Raw genomic sequence first — 21,747 nt, forward strand, 5'->3', positions numbered from 1 at the left:
AGGGGATCTTCCCAACCTAGGGACCAAATCCATGTCTCTTGTGTCTCCTGCAACGGCAGGAAGATTCTTTACTACTGCGCCACCTGGGATCCCTTAGAATACCTGACTGAGTAAATGGTATAAGTGGACAAACCAGCCACTTAGGATTTTTTAAAAAGAAATTCAACAAGCTCCAACACAAAACAGTCATGTGTGTGACAGAAAAATGCCAACAAATACAGCCAAGGATATAGTTTCTTTAATGGCAGATGATGCTGAAACTTGTCTGCAAAGGCAGTGCCACACAAAGCAGAATTCAGAGCAGCATGCTCCCAGGGGGAAGCTTCCCAGGTCAGCAACATATTCCCTGAGAACACACAGGGAGATGGCTACACCATTCTCCAAGTGAACAGGAGGGCACGCGCCCTCCTGTACTCAGGGCGTCTCTGTGCCCTTCTGGATGCTCCCATCCTGGACACACGACCATGTGCTTGCTGCTTACCAGGTCCAAGCAATAACTTGTTCAAAAGAGCTCTAGGACTTTCCTGAGTGATCAATGCAAGACCAGGTAAGCTGCAGATCAACTTTCCAGGATTCCTAGATAAGTGGTAATCAGGTCTCAGGACCAGGCCTCAATCTGCCTAAGGACTCCTCCTCTAAGATTCCCATCTCAGTCCTTACATTAGATAACTTCCATCAGATTAAAGATTTAAATATAAGAATATCAATAATAATAGTTCTAATGTTTAAAAAAAAGCTCTGAGAAAAGCATGAGTAACAACACTTTGAAAAATGGGCAAAGAATATGAAGATAATTCAAAGAGGGCAAAACACAATGGCAAATACAGGTATGAGAAGACACTATAATTCTCAATTACTGTCAATGTATTTCCAAACTAAGAGGGAAGAAAGAGAGAGAGAGAGAACTGGAGCACAAAATCAATTCAGTGAACTCCTAGGGCACATACGTGTGTGTTCCCTGCCTGCCTTTGGGGCATTAACTCATACACACGGGTGTGTTAGAAAACCAGCAGGGCGCCACCGCATGCTCGTGTCAGGGCGCCACCGCACGCTCGTGTCAGGGCTCCACCGCGCGCTCACGAGCTGCACGGCGCAAACGTCTGCCATCAGGTGTCACTGTGACAGGGTGAACTCTGAACCAAGAAGCCAATTGCATTTAATTATATAATTTTGAGCTTCTCAAATTTAATTCTATAAAATGTATAGAACAATACCAAGGGTTACTGACAAGAAGAAACAAGGAAAGAACATCTCTATGCACAACTGATTTATTTTTAAGTCCTAACCAAAACTGATGAGCCAAATGTGAGACCTTCTTAGAACCTAGGTAGTGATGAACGAAATTCTAGGAATATCATGAGGATTTTTTTCTAAAGAATAAATAATGAAAGGACAGCACAAGCATAAAACATACAAACAAATGAGCAATGAAGGATAAAGAAAAGTAATAGCCACCACAAAATTATAAAATAACTTTCGTTTTAAAATATATCTAGTTAACAGTGCCACTCAAGATGGAATTTCTCACTAATCCATTTGACGTCAGCCCTGGGATTTCTTTGGAAGGAATGATGCTAAAGCTGAAACTCCAGTCCTTTGGCCACCTCATGCGAAGAGTTGACTCATTGGAAAAGACTCTGATGCTGGGAGGGATTGGGGGCAGGAGCAGAAGGGGACGACAGAGGATGAGATGGCTGGGCGGCATCACTGACTCGATGGACGTGAGTCTGAGTGAACTCCGGGAGTTGGTGATGGACAGGGAGGCCTGGCGTGCTGCAATTCATGGGGTCGCAACGAGTCAGACACGACTGAGTCACTGAACTGAACTGATACTTTATTTATATCAGGGCTTCCCTGGTGGCTCAGACGGTAAAGTGTCTGCCTGCAATGTGGGAGACCCCTGGGTAGGGAAGATCCCCTGGAGAGGAAACGGCAATCCACTCCAGCACTCTTGCCTGGAAAATCTCATGGACGGAGGAACCTGATAGGCTACAGTCCATGGGTTCGCAAAAAGTCGGACAAGACTAAGCGACTTCACTTTCACTTTTCATACTGTATTCAGATTATCTTAATTTTTAGGTAATGTCCTTTTTCTGTTCCAGGATTCCATCTAGGGTGTCACATTAAAGTTGTCACGGCTCCCTAGGCTGCTCTTGGGTATGACAATTTCTCAAACTTTACCTATTCTTGATGACCTTGACGAGTATGTGTTTTGTTTTAGGGCTTTCCTCATAGCTCAGCTGGTAAAGAATCCGCCTACAATGCAGGAGACCCTGGTTCAATTCCTGGGTCAAGAAGATCTGCTGGAGAAGGGATATGCTACCCATTCCAGTATTCTTGGGCTTTCCTTGTTGGCTCAGCTGGTAAAGAATCACCTGCAATGTGGGAGACCTGGGTTCAATCCCTGGGATGAGAAGATCCCCTGGAGAAGGGGAAAAGGCTACCCACTCCAGTGTTCTGGCCTTGAGAATTCATAGACTGTATAGTCCATGGGGTCGCAAAGAGTCAGACACAACCGAGCAACTTTCACTTTCTGTCACTTTCATGTGTTTTTAAAATGGGTTAGCTTTTAATGTAACCTAATTTTGTAAATTTCCTTCGACAGTGCTATATAATCTTTATTTGCCCAAATATTTATATATCTTTAGGTAGTCTGTAATCACAGTATTCATATATTTTATACTTCCCTTTACATTTCCTCTTAGAATGACTACTATTAAAAAGACAAGATATAATAAATGTCGAAGACGATGTGAAAAAAGGAGACCCTTGTACACTGTTGGTGGGACTGTAAACGGAAACAGTCACTTATGGAAAATAGTATGGAGATTCCTCAAAAAATTAAGAATAGAATTACCACATGAATATACTATACTTAGACTGACCAGGTTAATTTTGGAGGAATCTGAAGGGTACTAAATTGTATCTTGTTTTCATCTGCATTTCCCTGAAGCAAACTGAAAAAAATTTATCTAGAATATCGATCCTGCTGAAAAGTCACCAAGTCAACCACTGGATGTAGCAAAATAGAATTCCTGTTACTTTGACAGGGTAGAGGCACACACCAGACTACAACTGATTAAGGAAAAGATGGAAGGAAAGAAATGAGGAACAGCAAGCACAGGCAAATCTTTGGAGTTTTGATACAAGGAAGAGCAAAGAAGTAGGGCAGTAGGCAGAAAAGAAGAGGAATCAAAGGAAAACACAGTTTGGGTTTTCAGATTTTTTTAGGATGGGAGAAATGACTGCTAGTAGAAATGATCTGGTAGAGTCAAAAACTGATGAGGTAGAAGTATGAATAGAGAACTGCTGGAGAGATGCCATAAGTGGGCACGAGAGGATAGAAATTATCATAAACAAACATATGCAGTACTTCTATACTAAAAAACACAGAACACTGATGAAAGAAATCAAAGAAGATCTAAATAAATAGGCAGACATACCATATTTTCGGACTGGAAGACTAAAAACGGTTAAGATGTCAATTTCCCCCACAAAGATAGATAAATTTAAAGCAAGTCCTATCAAAATCCCAGCAAGATGTTCTGTATGTATATATAACACTATTCTATTAATAAAACTTATATGCAGGGCTTCCCATGTGGCTCAGTGGTAAAGTGGAGACACAGGAGTCTCTGAGTTGGTAAGATCCCCTGGAGGAGGAAATGGCAACCCACTCCGGTATTCTTGCCAGGAAAATCCCATGGACAGAGGAGCCTGGCTGGCTACAGTCTATAGGGTCGCAGTGAGTTGAACACAACTGAGTGCATACACAAAATTTATATGGAAAGGCAACTAAAACAGCTAAAATAATTTCAAAAATAAAAAAAGAAATTGTACAAAGAAGCAGTCTGTTCAAGACCTTGTACATAGCTCCAGCAATCAAGACTGTGTAGTACTGGGTGAGAGATAGATTCATAGATCAATGAAACAGAATCCAGAACCCAGAAATGAAAACATACAAATATGCTCTCCTGATTCAATGGAGGGATGATAAGCTCTTCAATAAATGGTGCTAGAGCAGCTGGACATTTATGGGTGGGGTGGGGGGGTGGAATGTTCAACCTAATTTTCACATTTCATACCAAAAAAACCTCAAAATTGATCCTGAACTTAAACATAAATGTTACAAGTAAAACCATAAACTGTTTGAACAACAACAACAAAAAAAAACTCTTGGATCTATTGCTAGGCAAAGAGAACTTAAACTTAACATCAAAAGCACAATCCATAAAAGGAAAAATTTATAAACTGAAATTAATCAAAATTTAAATATATATAGGAGAAATGACACCCCACTCCAGTACTCTTGCCTGGAAAATCCCATGGATGGAGGAGCCTGGAAGGCTGCAGTCCATGGGGTCATAAGAGTCAGATAGGACTGAGCGACTTCACTTTCACTTTTCACTTTCATGCATTGGAGAAGGCCATGGCAACCCACTCCAGTGTTCTTGCCCGGAGAATCCCAGGGACGGGGGAGCCTGGTGGGCTGCCGTCTATGGGGTCACACAGAGTCGGACACGACTGAAGTGACTTAGCAGCAGCAGTGTCCCCCACTAAATCCATCTGCTGAAGCCCTAACTGGTCAAGTTTAAATGATGTCATCAAGGTGGGCCCTAGTCCAGCGTGACTGGCGTCCTCTGTCAGTCGCTCAGTCGTACCCGACTCTTGGCAATACCATGGACTGTAGGCTCCTCTGTCCATGATCCCATGGACATGCCAGGCTCCTCTGCCCATGAGATTCTCCAGGGAGGATACTGGAATGGGTATTTTCTACTCCAGGGAGAAAATCTGGACATGCCAACACCAGAGATATGTACACACTCAGAAACAGACATGCTGAGGACACAGCAAGAGGGCTGCCATCTGCTAAGCAGAGTGACACCTCAGAAGAAACCACACCTGCCAACCTTGTTCTTGGATTCCTTGCTTCCAGAACTAAATAAATGAGAAAATAAATTTCCATTATTTAAGACATTTCATATGTGATGTTTTGTCATGGTGGCTCTAGCAAACTAACACAGATACAAAGAAATATTTAACCCAGGGAGATATAGATGGCAAATAAGCACATGAAAACAAAGTCAGCATCATTAGCTGCTAGGGAAATGTAAATTAATAACATAATGCCTTACCATCACATACCTATTAAAATGGGCTAAAATTAAAAAGTGACTACACCAAATGCTGGAAAGGAGGCAGAGAGATCAGATTACTCACACACCACTGAGTTGGTTGGAATGTAAAACGCACAGCCACTCCAGAAAACAGTCTGACTGTTTTTTAAAAATTTTAACATACAACTATCATATGGCCCAGTAACAGTACTCTTAGGTATTTATCCTAGAAAAATGAAAAACTTAACGTTTACACAGGATCTTTACACAAATACTTAAAGCAGCTTTATTTATAACCCCAAACTGGAAACAATGCGGATGTATATCCACATACCACCCAGTAACAAGAAGGAATGAACTACTGATATACGCTAAAACCTGGATGAATCCCCAAACTGTTAATCTAATGAAAAAAGCCAGTTTCACAGGGATACACATGTGATTTCATTTAAAAAAATTCTTAAAATTACAAAATTATAGAAATGGGAGAATAGATTGGTATGGGTATACAAAGGCAATATGAAAGATCTTTCTGGTGATAGAAATATCCTGTAACTTCACTGATTCAATATCAATTTCTCGGATGTGGTATTATAATTTTGCAAGGTGTTACCATTTGAAAAACTTATATAAAAGGGTACACAGAATCTCTCTGCATTTTTTCTTGCAATGACATGTGAATCTATAATTATATCCATATAAAAATTTTTTAATTCAAAGAAAATCATTAACTTAAAACATTTAAAATGTGTAATCTATAAATACAATATGCTTCAATAAAAATAGCTATGTGGTTAAAAAAATAGCTTTAAAAGATATAAATTAAAACCAAAACTATACAGACCAGTGTTGTCCCATATAACTTTCTGCAATTACTGATATAGTCTATATTTCTGTGCTATCTATAATAGTAGTCACTAGCCACACGTGGCTAATAAAACACTGAAAATGTGACTAATGTAACTGAAAAACTCAAATTTTTATTTTAATCAGTTTAAATAGCCACAAGCCACTGGTGGCAACCAGACTGGATAAGGCAGATCTAGACATTTTATAATGGGAAAGATCATTATGTGCTAAGATGAAACTATGGCAAAAGTGTATTCAGAAAAAGTGTAAATTTTGTAACACTGTATGATACCAGTAGGGTTTCCCAGGTAGCACAGTGGTAAAGAATCCATCTGCTGATGCAGGAGATGTAAGAATCACAGGTACAGAGTCAGGAAGATCCCCTGGAGGAGGAAACAGCAACCCACTTCAGTATTCTTGCCTGGGAATCCTATAGTCAAAGGAGCCAGGTGGGCTACAGTCCATGGGGTTGCAGAGTTGGACTCAGCAACTAAACAACAACATTCAATTATCCTCAGGAAAAAGGAGACAAGTAAGAAATAACAAGTATTATATCAAGTGTTAAATCGAAAGCAAAACTTCCTTAAAAAATAATGTCTACATTTTATTCATGATTATAAAAATTACAGAATTATGAATGAAGATTAATGCATATTTATAATTACAGTGAAGGGAGATAAAACCTCCAAGGTAGAAACAGATTCAACAACGCTGAACAATTCTCTCTCTCATAATCTTGAACAGCAGAAAGAAAGGGAAGACTGTAGAACAAGTAACAGCTAACTCTGTGCCAACTGCTATTCTAAACTTTAGAGGTAGGAGTTCTCAGAATCCAAGATGCTGCTGACTGTAAGATGCACATTGTTGTTCGTTGTTCAGTCATTAAATCATGTCTGACTCTGCCACCCAATGGACTGCAACATACCAAGCAGTATGGACATACATGTCCATCACCATCTCCTGGACTTTGCTCAAACTCATGTCCATTGAGTTGACGATGCCATCCAACCATCTCAATTCTGTTAACCCTCTTCTCCTGCCCTCAATCTTTTCTAGCACCAGGGTCTTTTCCAATGGCTTGGCTATTTGATGAGAGGGCCAAAGTACTGGAGCTTCAGCTTCAGCATCAGTCCTTCCAATTAATATTCAGGATTGATTTCCTTTAGGATTGACTGGTTTGATCTCCTTGCTGTCCAAGGGACTCTCAAGAGTCTTCTCCAGCACCACAGATCAAAAGCATCAATTCTTCAGTGCTCAACCTTCTTTATGGCCCAACTCTCACATCCGTGTATGACTACTGGAAAAACCACAGTTTTGACTAGACGGACCTTTGTCAGCAAAGTAATGTCTCTGCTTTTTAATACACTGTCTAGTTTTGTCATAGTTTTTCTTCCAAGGAGCAAGCGTCTTTTAACATCATAGATGTGGTCACCATCTGCAGTGATTTTGGAGACCAAGAAAATAATATCTACCACTGTTTCCCCATGTATTTGCCATGAAGTGAAGGCACCCGATGCCATGACCTTAAGTCTTTGAATGTTGAGTTTTAAGCCAGCTTTTTCACTCTTCTCTTCAACCTTCATCAAGAAGCTCTTTAATCCCGCTTTGCTTTTTGCCATTAGGGTAGCATTATCTGCATATCTGAGGTTGGTATTTCTCCCAGAGATCTTGATTCCAGCTTGTGAGGCACACACAAGATGCACATGGTACTGTAATATTGAATACTGAAAAAAAATCCATGCATAAGTAGATTCACACAGTTCAAGCCCATGTGTTCAAGGACCAACTGTACATGACATTATGATAAAGGGATAACTATGGAGACAGCAAAAAGATCAGAGGTTGCCAGAGTTAGCAGAGAGAGAGGGATGAGGAGACAGAACACAGAGCATTTTTAGGACAATGGAACTATTCTGTATGATACTGTAATAGGAGATACATGTCATTATTCATGTGTCAAAACCCATATTAAAATGCAGAAGAGAACCAGAAGTAAAGTACAGACTTTGGATGATAACGATGGGTCAATGCACGTTCAATGACTAACAAGCATGCCACCTCCAGTGCAAGTTGTTGACACCTGGTATATGGGAATTCTCTCTACTTTCTGCTCAATGTTGCTGCGAACCTCAAACTATTCTAAAAATTAATCTATTAAAAATATTTTTTATAATATCGAGGACATTTGTCATCACAGCCAGCTATTCAATCAATTCTGTATCATCAGTATCACACGCTGCTGCACAAAACTAAAGGGGCAATTGGATTTAAGCAGCTTGAAAGTGAAAGTGAAAAGTGAAAGTGAAGTTGCTCAGTCCTGTCCAACTCTTTGTGACCCCATGGACTGTAGCCCACCAGGCTCCTCTGTCCATGGGATTCTCCAGGCAAGAATACTGGAGTGAGTTGCCATTTCCTTCTCCAGGGGATCTTCCCGACCCAGGGATCGAACTCAGGCCTCCCACATTGCAGGCAGACACTTTAACCTCTGAGCCACCAGGGAAGCCCTGAATTCAAATTCAGTTCTGCTACTTACCAGCAAGTACCCTCTCTATGCCTCAATCCTCTCCTTTGTAAAAGATGTATTTAAAAAGGTGTGGGAATTAAATGAATGAACATATATGCAAAACTGCTTAGGGCAGTGGCTAGCTCATAGTTATAATTTGATAACTGTTAGCAATTACACTTGTGATTATCAGAAGACTGAGGAAATAACATGAAAAGCACACAATACAATGCCTTATACCTTAAATCTCAAGTTAGCGTCCTTCTTCCTTCTTGTGCAAAAAAAGAAAAACAAGTAATAAAACTTTTCCCACGTATCAAGTGTGTATCAGAGAGGGGAGGATAAAGTATGGGACTGTTTATAGTATCACCTCTGAAAGTTTTTCAAAACATACGTACCACAAACCCAAATACTAAATTAGAAACTTTGAAAAGTGTATATGAAAGCATGTGTATTCTAACAAAGTCCTCCCTAAGGTTCTAATACACACACACACAGAGACACACACACAGACACACACATTCTTATGTTACCCAACCCATCTCCCAGGCTGATGGGAGATGAAGTTACTGCATACCAGCAGTGAATGGGATTTAATGCACTGAAATATATATTTTAACATAAATTTCTTGGAGTTCTTACACATTATCTAGATCAGGGCTGGCAAATAGAGCCTATAATTCAAATCTGGCCCAGCACCTAAGTTTATATATAGTTGTATTGAAACACAGCACACTCATTCAATCCCATATTGCCTACAACTGCTTCCATACAATCACCACTGAGCTGAGTCGCTGCTCCAGAGACTACACAGTCCATAAACTTGAAAATACTTTCTATCTGGCCTTTACAGAGAATGTTTCCCAACCGTAGTCTGGATTATTCATGCAGAATGCTATTCAGTAGCTCAACTAGAACATTTACTGTTAACAATGAGTGCAGTGTAATTACAGAGTCCCGAAGTACGTAAAAAACTAGAAGACTGGAACAAAGCAAATAAACAGTTCTTCACATTAAGAGTACAGAGCACAGAAACAGTTTCCCTGGAGCATTCCTTCTTTAAGGAAACTGTTCCTCCTCCGATTCCAAGCAAGAAATCTTGGCCAAGTTTACGCTCTCTCCCATGGTCATAGGAGTGGGCACATACACTAAATCAGGATGACCTGATTCCACTTTCCAGCGTGGAATGAGGAAGATATGCAGTCCTCTCTAATGGTTAGCTGAGATTTATATATAATGCTGGCATCCATGTCCCCACTGCAGAGAATACAGAACCTACTCTGCACAAGGAGAATATGAAGCTGAAAGGCAGAGATGAGATGAGAGAGAAGACTGTCTTGGTGCCATTCTCGGCTCAGGTTCCAGTTATCCTTGAGCTCAGCGGCACTGTTGGCATCCCAAGTGTGGGCTATGTGAACGAGCAAATTCCCTTTTTTGCCCAAGGAGATTTTTAAAAGGCTGGTGACATTTGCAGTCCAAGGATTCTAACTAGCACAACAAGCAACTTCTTCAGTCACAGAACGGTTTGTTCATTCATCATTCATTCATCCATTCATTTATTTTAACGAGAATGAGAATAGTTCTGGTCACTGATTTTGTTCATCCTTCATTAAATCTTTCATAAATTAATAGATATTCATAATTAGAAAGTTGTTCTAAAAAACTGAACGAGGGTACAGTAACTTCTCAAACATTTGTTATTATTTCTCAGTTGACTGTTCCTAGTATAAAACAACTGAGAAAAAAACATAAGTTATCTGACATATATACAAAAAAACCCTTCAGGTATACTCAGCCCTACTGTTTCCATCTCCTCAACAATAATTGTCGATAATCAGAAAAATGAGCCTAAGACACTATAATATTCTGATTTATCAAAGAAAGATTCTATCATATTTAATATGTATTAACCCTAAAAAGTCAAAGTAATTCATTTGGCAAATCTTCAACAACTGAGACAAAAACAAAAAATATTTTGTTAACTCTCTATACTTCAGGAAATTAAGTTTTTCATAATATCTCACAGAAAGCTCAAGTTCCACTCCACTTTCAAATTAGCTGCCTATAGCTCTATTTTAGGAGAAGGCAATGTCACCCCACTCCAGTACTCTTGCCTGGAAACTCCATGGACAGAGGAGCCTGGTAGACTGCAGTCCATGGGGTCGCGGAGAGTCGGACACGACTGAGCGACTTCACTTTCACTTTTCACTTTCATGCATTGGAGAAGGCAATGGCAACCCACTCCAGTGTTCTTGCCTGGAGAATCCCAGGGACGGCGGAGCCTGGTGGGCTGCTGTCTATGGGGTCGCACAGAGTCAGACACGACTGAAGCAACTTAGCAGCAGCAGCTCTATTTTAAGGAGAATTTAACAGAAGGTATCATCCTACAAATGTAGAATTATTGCACTGGGTGAGAATTTTACCTGCATATTTTGTAAATACAATACTGCCTTCAATCAATTTTTTAAAGTCCACAGTTTAAATTATTTGATATTTTATTCTTAAATTACCTATCTGTAACAGAATCTAATTATAAAATAATATTAGAAATAGATGATGCTTTGAAAGAGAATTTCACATAACCTTGATATTGAACTCACATCTTTAAGGATTACGTGCCTGTTGGGAGTTCTTTTAAAGGCACACTACATCAAGACACCTTAACAGACTAACCAATCCTAAGACACCCTTAAAGATACTCTCTAGAGGAAAGGAGGTCCACAATGCATTTAAAATTTTAACAAAATACACACTCACAGGTGCACCTTCATCTATCCAGAGGGACCTGAAGGCCGCCAATTCATCTTTTGTTATTTTATGACTTACTCTGTGGCCTATCAAAGCATGAAGACCATACTCAGCTTTTCAATAAACACTCTTAGATCAAAGCACACATCTTTAAGAAAATTGTTGTTGTTTAGTTACTAAGTCATGTCCAGCTCTTTTGTGACCCCATGGACTATAGCCCACCATGCTCCTCTGTCCATGGGATTTCCCAGCAAGAATACTGGAGTGGGTTGCCATTTCCTTTTACAGGGGATCTTCCCAACCTAGGGATTGAAGCCCCTGTCTCCTGCTTGGCAGACCGATTCTTTACCATTGAGCCACCTGGGAAGCCCTTGGTGTTGGTTTAGTTGCTAAGTCGTGTCCAACTCTTTTTGAGCCCACGGACTGTAGCCTGCCAGGCTCCTCTGCCCATGGGATTATCTAGGCAAGAATATTGGAATGGGTTGCCATTTCCTTCTCCAGGGGATCTTCCCAACCCAAGGATCAAACCCGGGACCCCTGTATTGCAGGCAGATTCTTTACCAACTGAGCTATGAGAGAATGGGAAGCCCTTAAGAAAATTACATAGTGCAAAGAAACGTTTATAATAAAAAGCTGCCTGCCCATCCTCTCTTCAATCCCCAGACAACCAATTTTCTTTATCTTAGCTACTTAGTCAGTTGTCTCAATATCTAATATATGAATACTACTCTGGCCTGAGATATTACTAACTTATCACAACATTAACAGCTAACATGCATTGTGTTACCAAGTGCCAGACACAGAACTTTATATACGTTTTCTCATTTAATCTTCATAGCAGCTTCATGATGTAGGGGCTATCATGTCCCCATTTTAGTCTGGGAAACTGGAACACAGTACTCTGGAACTTGCCCAGAGTCACATGGGTAGCAAGTGGAAAACTAGGATTTGAACTGAAGCACTTACAACCTATACACTCCTATATTTACCTACTGAACAGTCTACTCTTAATAAAAATTTTTGGGATAAGTCTCACAAATTAAATAAAAACAGTGATCAAAACAGTAAGATGGCACTTCTCACAATCAAATGTAATTTTTTTGTTCTACAGATCAGTAATTTTCAATTTTGGCTTTGCCACAGTCTATGAGGTCACTGATCAGTTGCATTTTCATTTTATGTATATTGACCAGTGGTTACTATGCTTAAGGTATAGTATTTTTAAATCTAAATTACAAGGATATGGCCTATAGCTGAATTTTTGCTGAATAAAAAAAGGGATCAGATCCTAAAGACTGACAGAAAGACCTGTTTTGAAGGGAAATAATGTGCCAGTAACCCATTAGAAAAAGAAAACCAATTTTCAGTACTTCAGTTTAATACTCTAAACAAAGAAAAAACGAGACATGAATATACACAAATGTAATGTGAAGCAAGAAAAGTCAGCATTAAAAACAACGAGACACTAGAGAAAAGGCAGTAACAGAAGTTTTGAAATTGAGAAAGAAAACAAAAGGAAGCAATCAAGAGATGAAAGTTCTACGTAATCTAGGCAATCGAGTTCAAAGCTCTAAGTCAGCTCTTGCTGAAACAGAGAGCCCTTATGATAATGCTCTGCCTGAAGGGAGTATCATGGCCTCATCATATGAGAGAGCAGGGATGGCTTACTGATGTATTAGCAAGTGAAATGGAAGGCTGGTGACAACAGCAAGTCAGCTGGATCTAGAGACCAACATACGGTATCCATCTCTCCGCTTAAGTTAACCAGTCTAGATATCGGGAATCCAAACTTACTAACTGGCTATACTTTCCCTTTCAGCAGTTAGTTAGTTTCGGCTATCTTCCCAACTAGGTCATTAACTTCTGGACAGCAGAAGCTATTTATTACATTTTCACCCATAAAACCTAGCACAGTGCTATGCATCTCGCAGAGAGATGATCAAGCCTATCAACCTTGAAAAATCACAACATACATCAGAACATTAAAGTCTGACGAAATCTGAAGACAGCATCTAGTCCAGCCTCTTTATCTTAAAAGCAAAGAAACAAAATATAATTTAAATGTCTACTAGCCTAAAGTAGAAGAGCTGGGATTAGCACCCTAATCCCCTAATAATCAGTTTATCTTTTTCCAAATAGCCTCTAATTTTTTCCATTAAAATAAAAGTCTATCTCATCAGAAAACAAAAGTCAACAGCATCAGTACTCACTTTACGTCCGGGCCCAAGGCCCTTTAGATTTGGTTGGCAGTCTATGTGCCTAGATCTGCAATGACTGCTTTATAAACGTCATTCTACTTAACACTCACAAGGACTCTAAGAGGTAGGTACTATGAACCTAATTTCACAAAAGCATAAAATGTAATTTGACCATGACAACAGTAAGAGGCAGAATCTAGATTTTCCATTTGTCACTAGTCCTGGCTTTTAACCAGTATCCTATACTGTTTCACATTGACTTTATCACGAATATCCCAAAGGCTCAAGATAAACAAATAATTAAATGACTTACTAAATGAATGGATTATTTAATTAACTGAAAAGTAAGGTTCTCTCACAGCAAATACTTCTAAAAAGGAGGGTTCATTGTTCATCTAGTTACATAATCCCCTAAGAAAGGTTTTAACAGTGAGCAGTCTGCATATTAACAGATTTAAGGAATGGATACTGTCTTTACCTCACAAATGATCTATTCAACAAATAGTGAGAAACAATTTTTGTGACACAGTGCTAAATTTGAACATAAAAAGTAAAATAAACTTGTTCCTGCAAGATCCTATTCCATTAAATTAAAACCCAAACAAGTTTCTAAACCATTTATCAAAATCAAAATAAACATATAACACCACTCTCCTTCTGGTTGGAGAAAGGAGAAACATTATCTGAGCACCTACAATGTGACAGTTCTTAAAGCTCAACAAAGCTCAACAAAGCCTGATCCCTTAAGGCCAAATGAACTAGGCAGCATTTCCATTTTCTGATGAACAAATTGAGGCTTTAAGAAGTTAAGAACCTGTCTCAGGTCACTTGGCTCATTACTACAAATCCAGAATTGGAACCCAAGTTTGTCTAGCCAAAAGTCTGTGCTAGGCAAGTTAAAGGTACTATTATCCTATTTGCTCACCAAAGCAAATAAAGGTTTGCTCAGTTTCTTTCCAAGGAAGAATGAAGACACTGCCTACTTTACCAACAAAAAAGGACACACTCTCACTTAATCCTTATTATAGCTTATTAAAATTATTACTTCATCCCATTATTAAAAATCATGAACCTAAAACTTAGAGAAGTAGCTTGCCCAAGAACACACGCAGAATTATCCCAGGTCTATTGCTTAGTCCTTAAGTCACATCCAACTCTTTATAACCCCATGAAATGCAGCATGCCAAGCTTCCCTGTCCTTCACTATCTCCCGTAGTTTGCTCAGACTCATGTCCACTGAGTGGGTGATGCCATTCAACCACCTCATCCTCTGTCGCCCCCTTCTTCTTTTGCCTTCAATCTTTCCCATCATCAGGGTCTTTTCCAATGTGTCGGTTCTTCGCATCCCAGGTGTGAATGCAAAACTAACCACAGGAAAAATGCAGAAGGACCATAGCTCTGGTATTAACAGTTATGAGCTTAAGACTCAAAATACCTAAACTAAGCGAACCCCGTGTTTGCCAAGTAAAAAGGAATGGTAACTGTCATGTATTTCAACTTTCACTGATGAGGAAGTTGATTTTCTAGTTAAGAGTCTATTAAATGGTAACCTGAAGCCTGGTCTCTGAATTTCAAGCCTATAGGCCATTCCATTACACCAAGCAATCTCTGGATTTGTCGCCTGTTGAAATTAATTATTCCTAAAGTACCAAACAATGAACTACTTCACAAAGCAAAAGTTTACGAAGAGAGAAGAGTTATGTTAAAATACACAGAATCAGTATTTATGTATTTAAAAATACATTCACAGGAATAGGTGATTAGAAATATTCCTTAGCAACATTTTCAGCACATCTTCTGAAAACTTTGTCTATTTCTTGATATAGTTTTAGGGCCTGAAGCGTGAACTAAAAGAGAGATGTCTCCAATGCCAATTCTGAGGATTTTTTTTACCATTTGGTCAAAAAAGAACGTTTAGTTTTATAGTACAGCACTGTTTGTTAGAAATCCAGAGTAGCCTTTTCACTGAGTGGCCCAGATATACGCCTAAGGAACTGTCCCACTGTTTTTGATAAGTCAAAGTCACAAATGAGAAGGTGATGAGTATTAGTATATAACATGGGTAAGTGCTTGTATTTATATTTTACTAAGTAATATAAGCATGCTATGGGCTTCCCTCCTGGCTCAGTGATAAAGAATCCACCTGCCAATGCAGGAGAGGTGGGTCGGATCTCTGGGTAGGGGAAGATCCCCTGGAGAACGGAATGGCAACCCACTCCAGTATTCTTGCCTGAAGAATCCCATGATCAGAGGAGCCTGGCGGCCTACAGTACAAGGGGTTGCAAAAAAGTTTGATCCGGACTTAACCGCTAAACAATAAACAGCGTATAATCTCAACTGCAGAAATAAACAGAATCATTCTAATGCATGATAACCAGTTAGAGACTTCCATGTTTGTTCAGCTTACCACAACACAGAGATTGTCTTCATCCCTTAAGCTCATAAAAATTATACGAGTTTTTCAGGAAGCTTTGCCGCTGCCCTCCGCACATCACTGTGGCTCATTTAAAACCGGAATGCATCAAGAATCGCTTCCAGGCCTGAATGAGCACTACCTCAGTTATAAACTAAGACGTAAACACGTACAGAATGCTACTGATCCTGGAGCGGAGCACTGTTTACTTACAGGGAAGATACTCATGTGATGGGAAAACGTGTTGCACTATCTTCTTCTGGCTCCTGCCCCCCGAAAAAACAAGATACTTTGACAAGCTACTGTGAGCGTGGATCTATTCCCAAAAGTTTCGACCTCTCTTTTTAATCGTTTAAGGATAAACGCTAAAATACGGACATCCAACACAAGGTGCCCCGAGGTGCTGCCTATGGCATAACAGGAAGGACATCACTTTGGCCAAGAAACTGTGTGTGTACCCTACACACCTCCAGAGAGCCAAATGGGAAGAATAGACACGGTCGTTCACTCCGGTGAAGGGAAACTGAAGAAATCAAAACCAAACGCGCTTCCTTCTCTCCCCACCCCCGCGGGGAGGCTTGAGCAGAACTAGGAGCTCAAGCTGCGGTTCCAAACCAGTACCAGGCCCCCGTCTCCACCGGACCGGCAAGCAGAGCAGCGACAAAGGAGACCCGTCAACATCTCCACCTCTGGCCTCCAGGCACAGCCAGGGACGGCGTCCCAGAGCACGCCCCGGCCGGGCCCGCCCCGCTATCTCCTCCCCCGTTATCCGCTCACAGCCCGCTCGGGCCTGGATCTGCCTGCCCGCCTTCCCCAACTTCGGCACGCTCCACTACCCCACACACGCAGGCCACCGCCCAGCCGCGCGTCCGGGGGCGAAGGGCCGGGGGACCGTGGGCCGAGGACTGCGCTCGGAGCCATTCCTCACCTCTGGATGGAGAAGGGGTACGCAGCCCGCTTCGCTCTCGTACTCATCCGGGCCGTCCGCCATCTTGGTGTTAAATCCCTCCTCCCGCTGCATGCCGGGAGAAAGCGTTTCACCCTCGCGGGGCTCGGACGAGGCGGAGGGCGAGCGCGAGGGCGAGCGCGAGCCCCGCCGGAGGCGACGCGGTCGCCGCCTCCTCCTCCCCTTCCCCCCGTGCCGCCCCCTCTGCCCCCGCCCCCTGGAGCGCGCGGGTCCCTGCGCGCGTGCGCGCGTGTCGGGCCGGCCCGCGCGAGAGCGCGCTCTGCTGCACTGCGCCGGGCCCGGCGGGCCTGAGGCTCTGGGCGTGGGCGCCGCCGCGCGGGGGCGGGGGCGGGCCCTGGCCTCCAGCAGCTGTGCGCCTCTGGCTGCCGGGGGGATTCGGCCGCCCGCAAGCCGGTAACCCGGTCCTTCACGTGGGAAACCTTGAGGCGGCGCAGCCACGAGGGCAGGGGTCCGGAGCCGCGCAGCCGGGACTCGGGGGCCCTGGCAGTCGGGATAGCCCACGCCAGCAAATCCCGCTGTCCCGATCCGAGACCCCCGGGACCCGTCCTCAGCGACCTGGGGTGCAGCCATCACCCCGCTCCAGGTACTAGCTCTGGGACGCTCAGGCTTGAATCCAGATGTGCATCGCTCCTGGAAAAAGAAAGACGCACCCCTTCCTCCGCCCTCAAAAAGATCGTCCCGCAGGGGTGCCTCCGGGGGGGGGGGACACCCCGGAAAACACGGATAAAGCTTGGGATTTCTTCCTGAAGAAGCCTTTTTAAAATGATCCCAAACTGCCCTCACCGGTCTTGAATTACGAATAACCACATTTAAAATGAACGCCCTCAAAACCCGCACGTCCCCATCTGCTACATTTTAATGTAATCCAGGAATTCAGAACTGAAGTTATTTAAACTGAATTCGCTGAAATGCGAACCGGAGAAAATGACTAAAGGCATTTTTAAACGGATATTAGGGCTCCATGGTGGGTAGCGGGGATTGGGTTTTAGAAATGTGCTGATGGCACTATTATAGAAAGTATTTATTTATTAGCTATTAAAAATCGAAAATCTAAACTGCTCAGAGAACGATTAGAAAGAAGCATTATTTCGTAGGGATCCTGATACTAACCTGTTTTGTGTTAAAGCCAAATCAGGAAGAAGCCTGCAATCCGACAGTATCAGATTTATTTGTAATCAGGAGGGAGGGCACTCCAGAGGAAGCTTGGATACCGCTCAGAAAGGTAGGAGAAAGCATCTTCTGTGAGGTTTAGGTTCCCGCCAGAGGAGGTCTGTAAGGTCTGGGTGAGGGGGATCGTTTCTGGATTGGACGCTGTTTCTGAGGCGGGATTTGGGAAAGAGGGGTAACCGGGGATTGGATGCTGTCAGTGGGAGAGGGCGGCTCAGTAATTGGGTAGTCTAGTAATAAAAGAAAAAAGCAAAGTGTGTCTGGGCATCATTGGCAAGAGAAAAGTATCTCTCAGAGCCGGGTAAATATGGCATTTTACAGACGCTGCATGGTTGGGGGTAAAAATAGTATCTCTGTTAACTTTGTGGCAGGTTTTATCAGTGCCTGTTCTCCCTGCACAGTTGCTTTTTCTCATTTTGGTCTGAGCTGATTTTCATTGTTTTGGTCCTGGCCCAAACCAAGAATTTTGGTTCTGACTCCTACACCTATTATGCAGAGTTAAAGAGAATTAGGGTTCTGCTTTTGGGGCTCCAGACTGCTTTCAGACACATTTTAACATGGACAGAAATAATTCTTGCTACAACAATTCAGTTTTCATCTTGTCCCATTTAGTGTAGATAAGATCGAATTAGAGAACTAAAGGGAGTATGTGGAATTTGACATGTGTTTAACTTGGGGATGAGGTGCAGTTACTGACCAGAGTCCTTGGACCCTTTAATCAATAGAAATTGATAAGAGGCCAGGCCTCAGGCAAAGCTTTATTGGGACCCACATCAGGAGGAAGTGAATTCAAGTAACAAGTGCCCTTGCTTGCTCTCCCAGGAGGTCAGGCTGGTTTCTTAAATGTAATAAGTGTTGGGCTGATTGGTGGGATGGGCTGGGGGACAGGGGATTTAGGTGGTCTGCTCACCCCCTTGGTGGTACTGTGTATAGGGATGATACGAAATACTCTGCTCCCCACACCACCAAAATGGCAGTTGGCTTATGGCCTGTTTGTGTCTTATTTTTGACAATTGCCCTAGCTGCACGTGTAGTTAATTTTAGTCCCTTATGGTTTCTCTGTATTCTGCTGCTCGAGGAGACTTTTGTCCAGGTACAAATGCAAGCAGTCTGAGAGAGAGTCCCAGGTCCCAGTTAGCTCAGTGCTCTGATTCACTCTGCTGGACCCCTGCCAGGTTTCCTGTTCAGGAGGATATTAAAAGAGAAAACTTATATGAGGGCTTCCCTGGTGGCTCAGATGGTAAAAAATCTGCCTGCAACACAGGAGGTGTGAGTTTGATCCCTGGATCTGGGAGATCCCTTGGAGAAGGAAATGACAATCCGCTCTAGTATTCTTGCCTGGGGAATTCCATGGTCAGAGGAGCCTGGTGGGCTACAGTCCATGGGGTCCCAAAGCATCGGACGCAACTGAACAACTCTCACACACACACACACAAGGACTTTCACTAGGACAGTCTGGATGTATGGTAACTTACAGGCCTAGACTGTGACCGGGCTGCTTTCATAATGTGCCATGGCAGCGCTGTCCCTGACCTCTTCCCCAAGCTCCTCTCCCACCACTGCTCTGATGTATCCTGCTTAGTTTACGTCCCCTATGGTATCAGATCAGGCTTCCAGGGTGGCTCAGCAGTAAATAATCCACCTGCAATGCAGGAGCTGCAGGAGATGCAGGTTCAATCCCTGGGTAGCAAAGATCCTCTGAGGAGGGCATGGCAACCCACTCCAATATTCTTGCCTGGAGAATTCCATGGACAGAGGAGCCTGACGGGCTCCAGTCCATAGATAGGGTCACCAAAGAGTCAGACACAGCTAAAGAAACTTAGCACACATGCATGCACGCTTGCAAGGTATTAGATCAGCAACCAGGGGCTCCTCTCTCATTGACTTACTTATATCTAAGAATCAAACTGAGAGTTGGAAATTGAACTAAAGTTGGTTCAGCTAATTTATATTATTTAGGAAACGTTCTTCTATCCAGATTTCCCAGGCCAGTCAGACCACCTGGGTTTGAATCCTGTTCCTGTCGTCTTTACTGTCTTCCCTACATATCTGAGTCCAGTTTCATTTCTACTCCTAGTTTCTGTTTGAGGACAGAGTATTTCTTCTTCTGTTTACTTTTCCTTTCCTTGAGGAAATGGTGGTGGAGACAAAAGCCCTGTTGAGGCAAGATACAGCCGGTGTGAGAAAACCTGGGTTATGTTATCTTTGCTGAAAGTTTATTCTAGCTCATATCTCTTATCTCTTTCCCATAAGGAAATGCCCTGAGACTTCAGACTGTCTCCCCATCTTAAAGCCCTGGAACTTTCACTTTCATTGTAAACCTCAGCTCCATGGTTCACTTTCTCTACCTCACCAGACTTTCTTGCAGCTATTTCTAGTAATGTACAAGTCACAAAATGAAACACGAAACCAAACTAGGTTGGTTTCTCTGCCAATTAGTGTGAATCTCAGATATTTGCTATCTTTATCAATGTAGCTTGAGTTAGGTAGGTGGGTGAAAGGGCACAGTTAAGAAGTAACCTCATTCATTCTTCTCTGCTTTGTTTCAGAATATTATGCTCCTTTGTGTCCCTGTCTTTTTTTTTTATTTCTCTCTCTCTTTTTAACTTTAGGATATGTCACTTTCATTTTTTGACTGCTAAATTGGTGAATTTTCTAGACCTTTTTTTTTTTTAAAAACAGGTATTAAGGGAGAAAATCTGTAGTGCAGTTTTAACTGACCATCTGGACATTTCAAAAATCCCCCACAGCTGAAAGTTTTCCTCCATCCTCACTCAGCTTTTGATCTGCTAATATAATCAGGTACTAGAGCAGGGGTCCCCAGTCTCTAATCTAATGCCTGATGATCTGAAGTGGAGCTGATACAATAATAGAAGTAAAGGGCACAATAAATGTCATGTGTTTGAATCATCCCCCCGACCCTGGTCGGTGGAAAAAGTGTCTTCCACGAAACTGGACCCTGGCACCAAAAAGATTGGGAACCGCTGTTCTGGAGACTGTTCTCAGATTTCTGAACCTGAGAGTTCCCTGACACCTCCACCCCTCAGTGGTGAGTTTGGGTTCTTTCTACAATTGGTTACCTCATTCATTGCAAGACTTTTTTCCTAATTTCATCCCCTGAGATTGATCTCAAATTCAACTTTTGGGATACTTGCCATTAGTCAATTATGAGAAGACAGTGGGAACTACAGATTTCCAAACATACATACACACAATTTTGCATAAATATTAGAGAGTTCAGGACTTTCTCAGCATAGTCCATGGAGCCCAGGTTGGGAAAAAAAGAAAAATCCTGATTGTGATAAATGATGACTCTAGTTCTTGACTAATAACTTTAACCTTTAAAGGACTTTGAGAAATCATCTAGTTTATCCTAGGTTAAAATAAAATTAAAATAATTCTCAGTAAGTATATGGGCTTCCTTGGCAGCTCAGCAGTAGAGAATCTGCCTGCCAATGCAGGAGACACAGGTTCCATTCCTGAGCTGGGAAGATCCCCAACAGTAGGAAATGTTAACCAGCTGTTGACTTTTTTTGTGATTACACATACAGATCAAGTAACACCCTAGTGGATGCTCATTTAACATGCTTTGAGGCTCACTATGGTCTATTATGGAGAAGGCAATGGCACCCCACTCCAGTACTCTTGCCTGGAAAATCCCATGGACGGAGGAGCCTGGTAGGCTGCAGTCCATGGGATCGCTAAGAGTCAGACACGACTTAGCAACTTCACTTTCACTTTTCACTTTCCTGCATTAGAGAAGGAAATGGCAACCCACTCCAGTG

At 42.1% G+C, this 21,747-nt stretch overlaps 1 protein-coding gene and 1 long non-coding RNA gene across 3 annotated transcripts in view; one reads left to right on the forward strand and one right to left on the reverse strand.

Moving 5' to 3' along the window:
* Positions 1-16,965, reverse strand: part of ZDHHC17 (zinc finger DHHC-type palmitoyltransferase 17) — a 99,464-nt gene extending 82,499 nt beyond the window's left edge. Inside the window, exon 1 of the mRNA XM_006073216.4 lies at positions 16,757-16,965. Coding sequence (XP_006073278.2) covers positions 16,757-16,849 — 93 coding nt within the window. The 5' untranslated portion in view covers positions 16,850-16,965. The remainder of the gene's footprint in view (positions 1-16,756) is intronic.
* A 54-nt stretch (positions 16,966-17,019) lies between these two features.
* LOC123333358 overlaps positions 17,020-21,747 on the forward strand; it is a 93,076-nt gene continuing 88,348 nt past the window's right edge. Inside the window, exons 1-2 of one of the 2 annotated variants that reach the window (XR_006550693.2) lie at positions 17,020-17,378; positions 17,922-18,017. This is a non-coding gene — a long non-coding RNA (uncharacterized LOC123333358). The remainder of the gene's footprint in view (positions 17,379-17,921; positions 18,018-21,747) is intronic. The other variant, XR_006550694.2, reaches the window with a different exon arrangement.

Source organism: Bubalus bubalis, chromosome 4, assembly GCF_019923935.1.
Source record: "Bubalus bubalis isolate 160015118507 breed Murrah chromosome 4, NDDB_SH_1, whole genome shotgun sequence".
NCBI classification, from domain to species: Eukaryota; Metazoa; Chordata; class Mammalia; order Artiodactyla; family Bovidae; genus Bubalus; species Bubalus bubalis.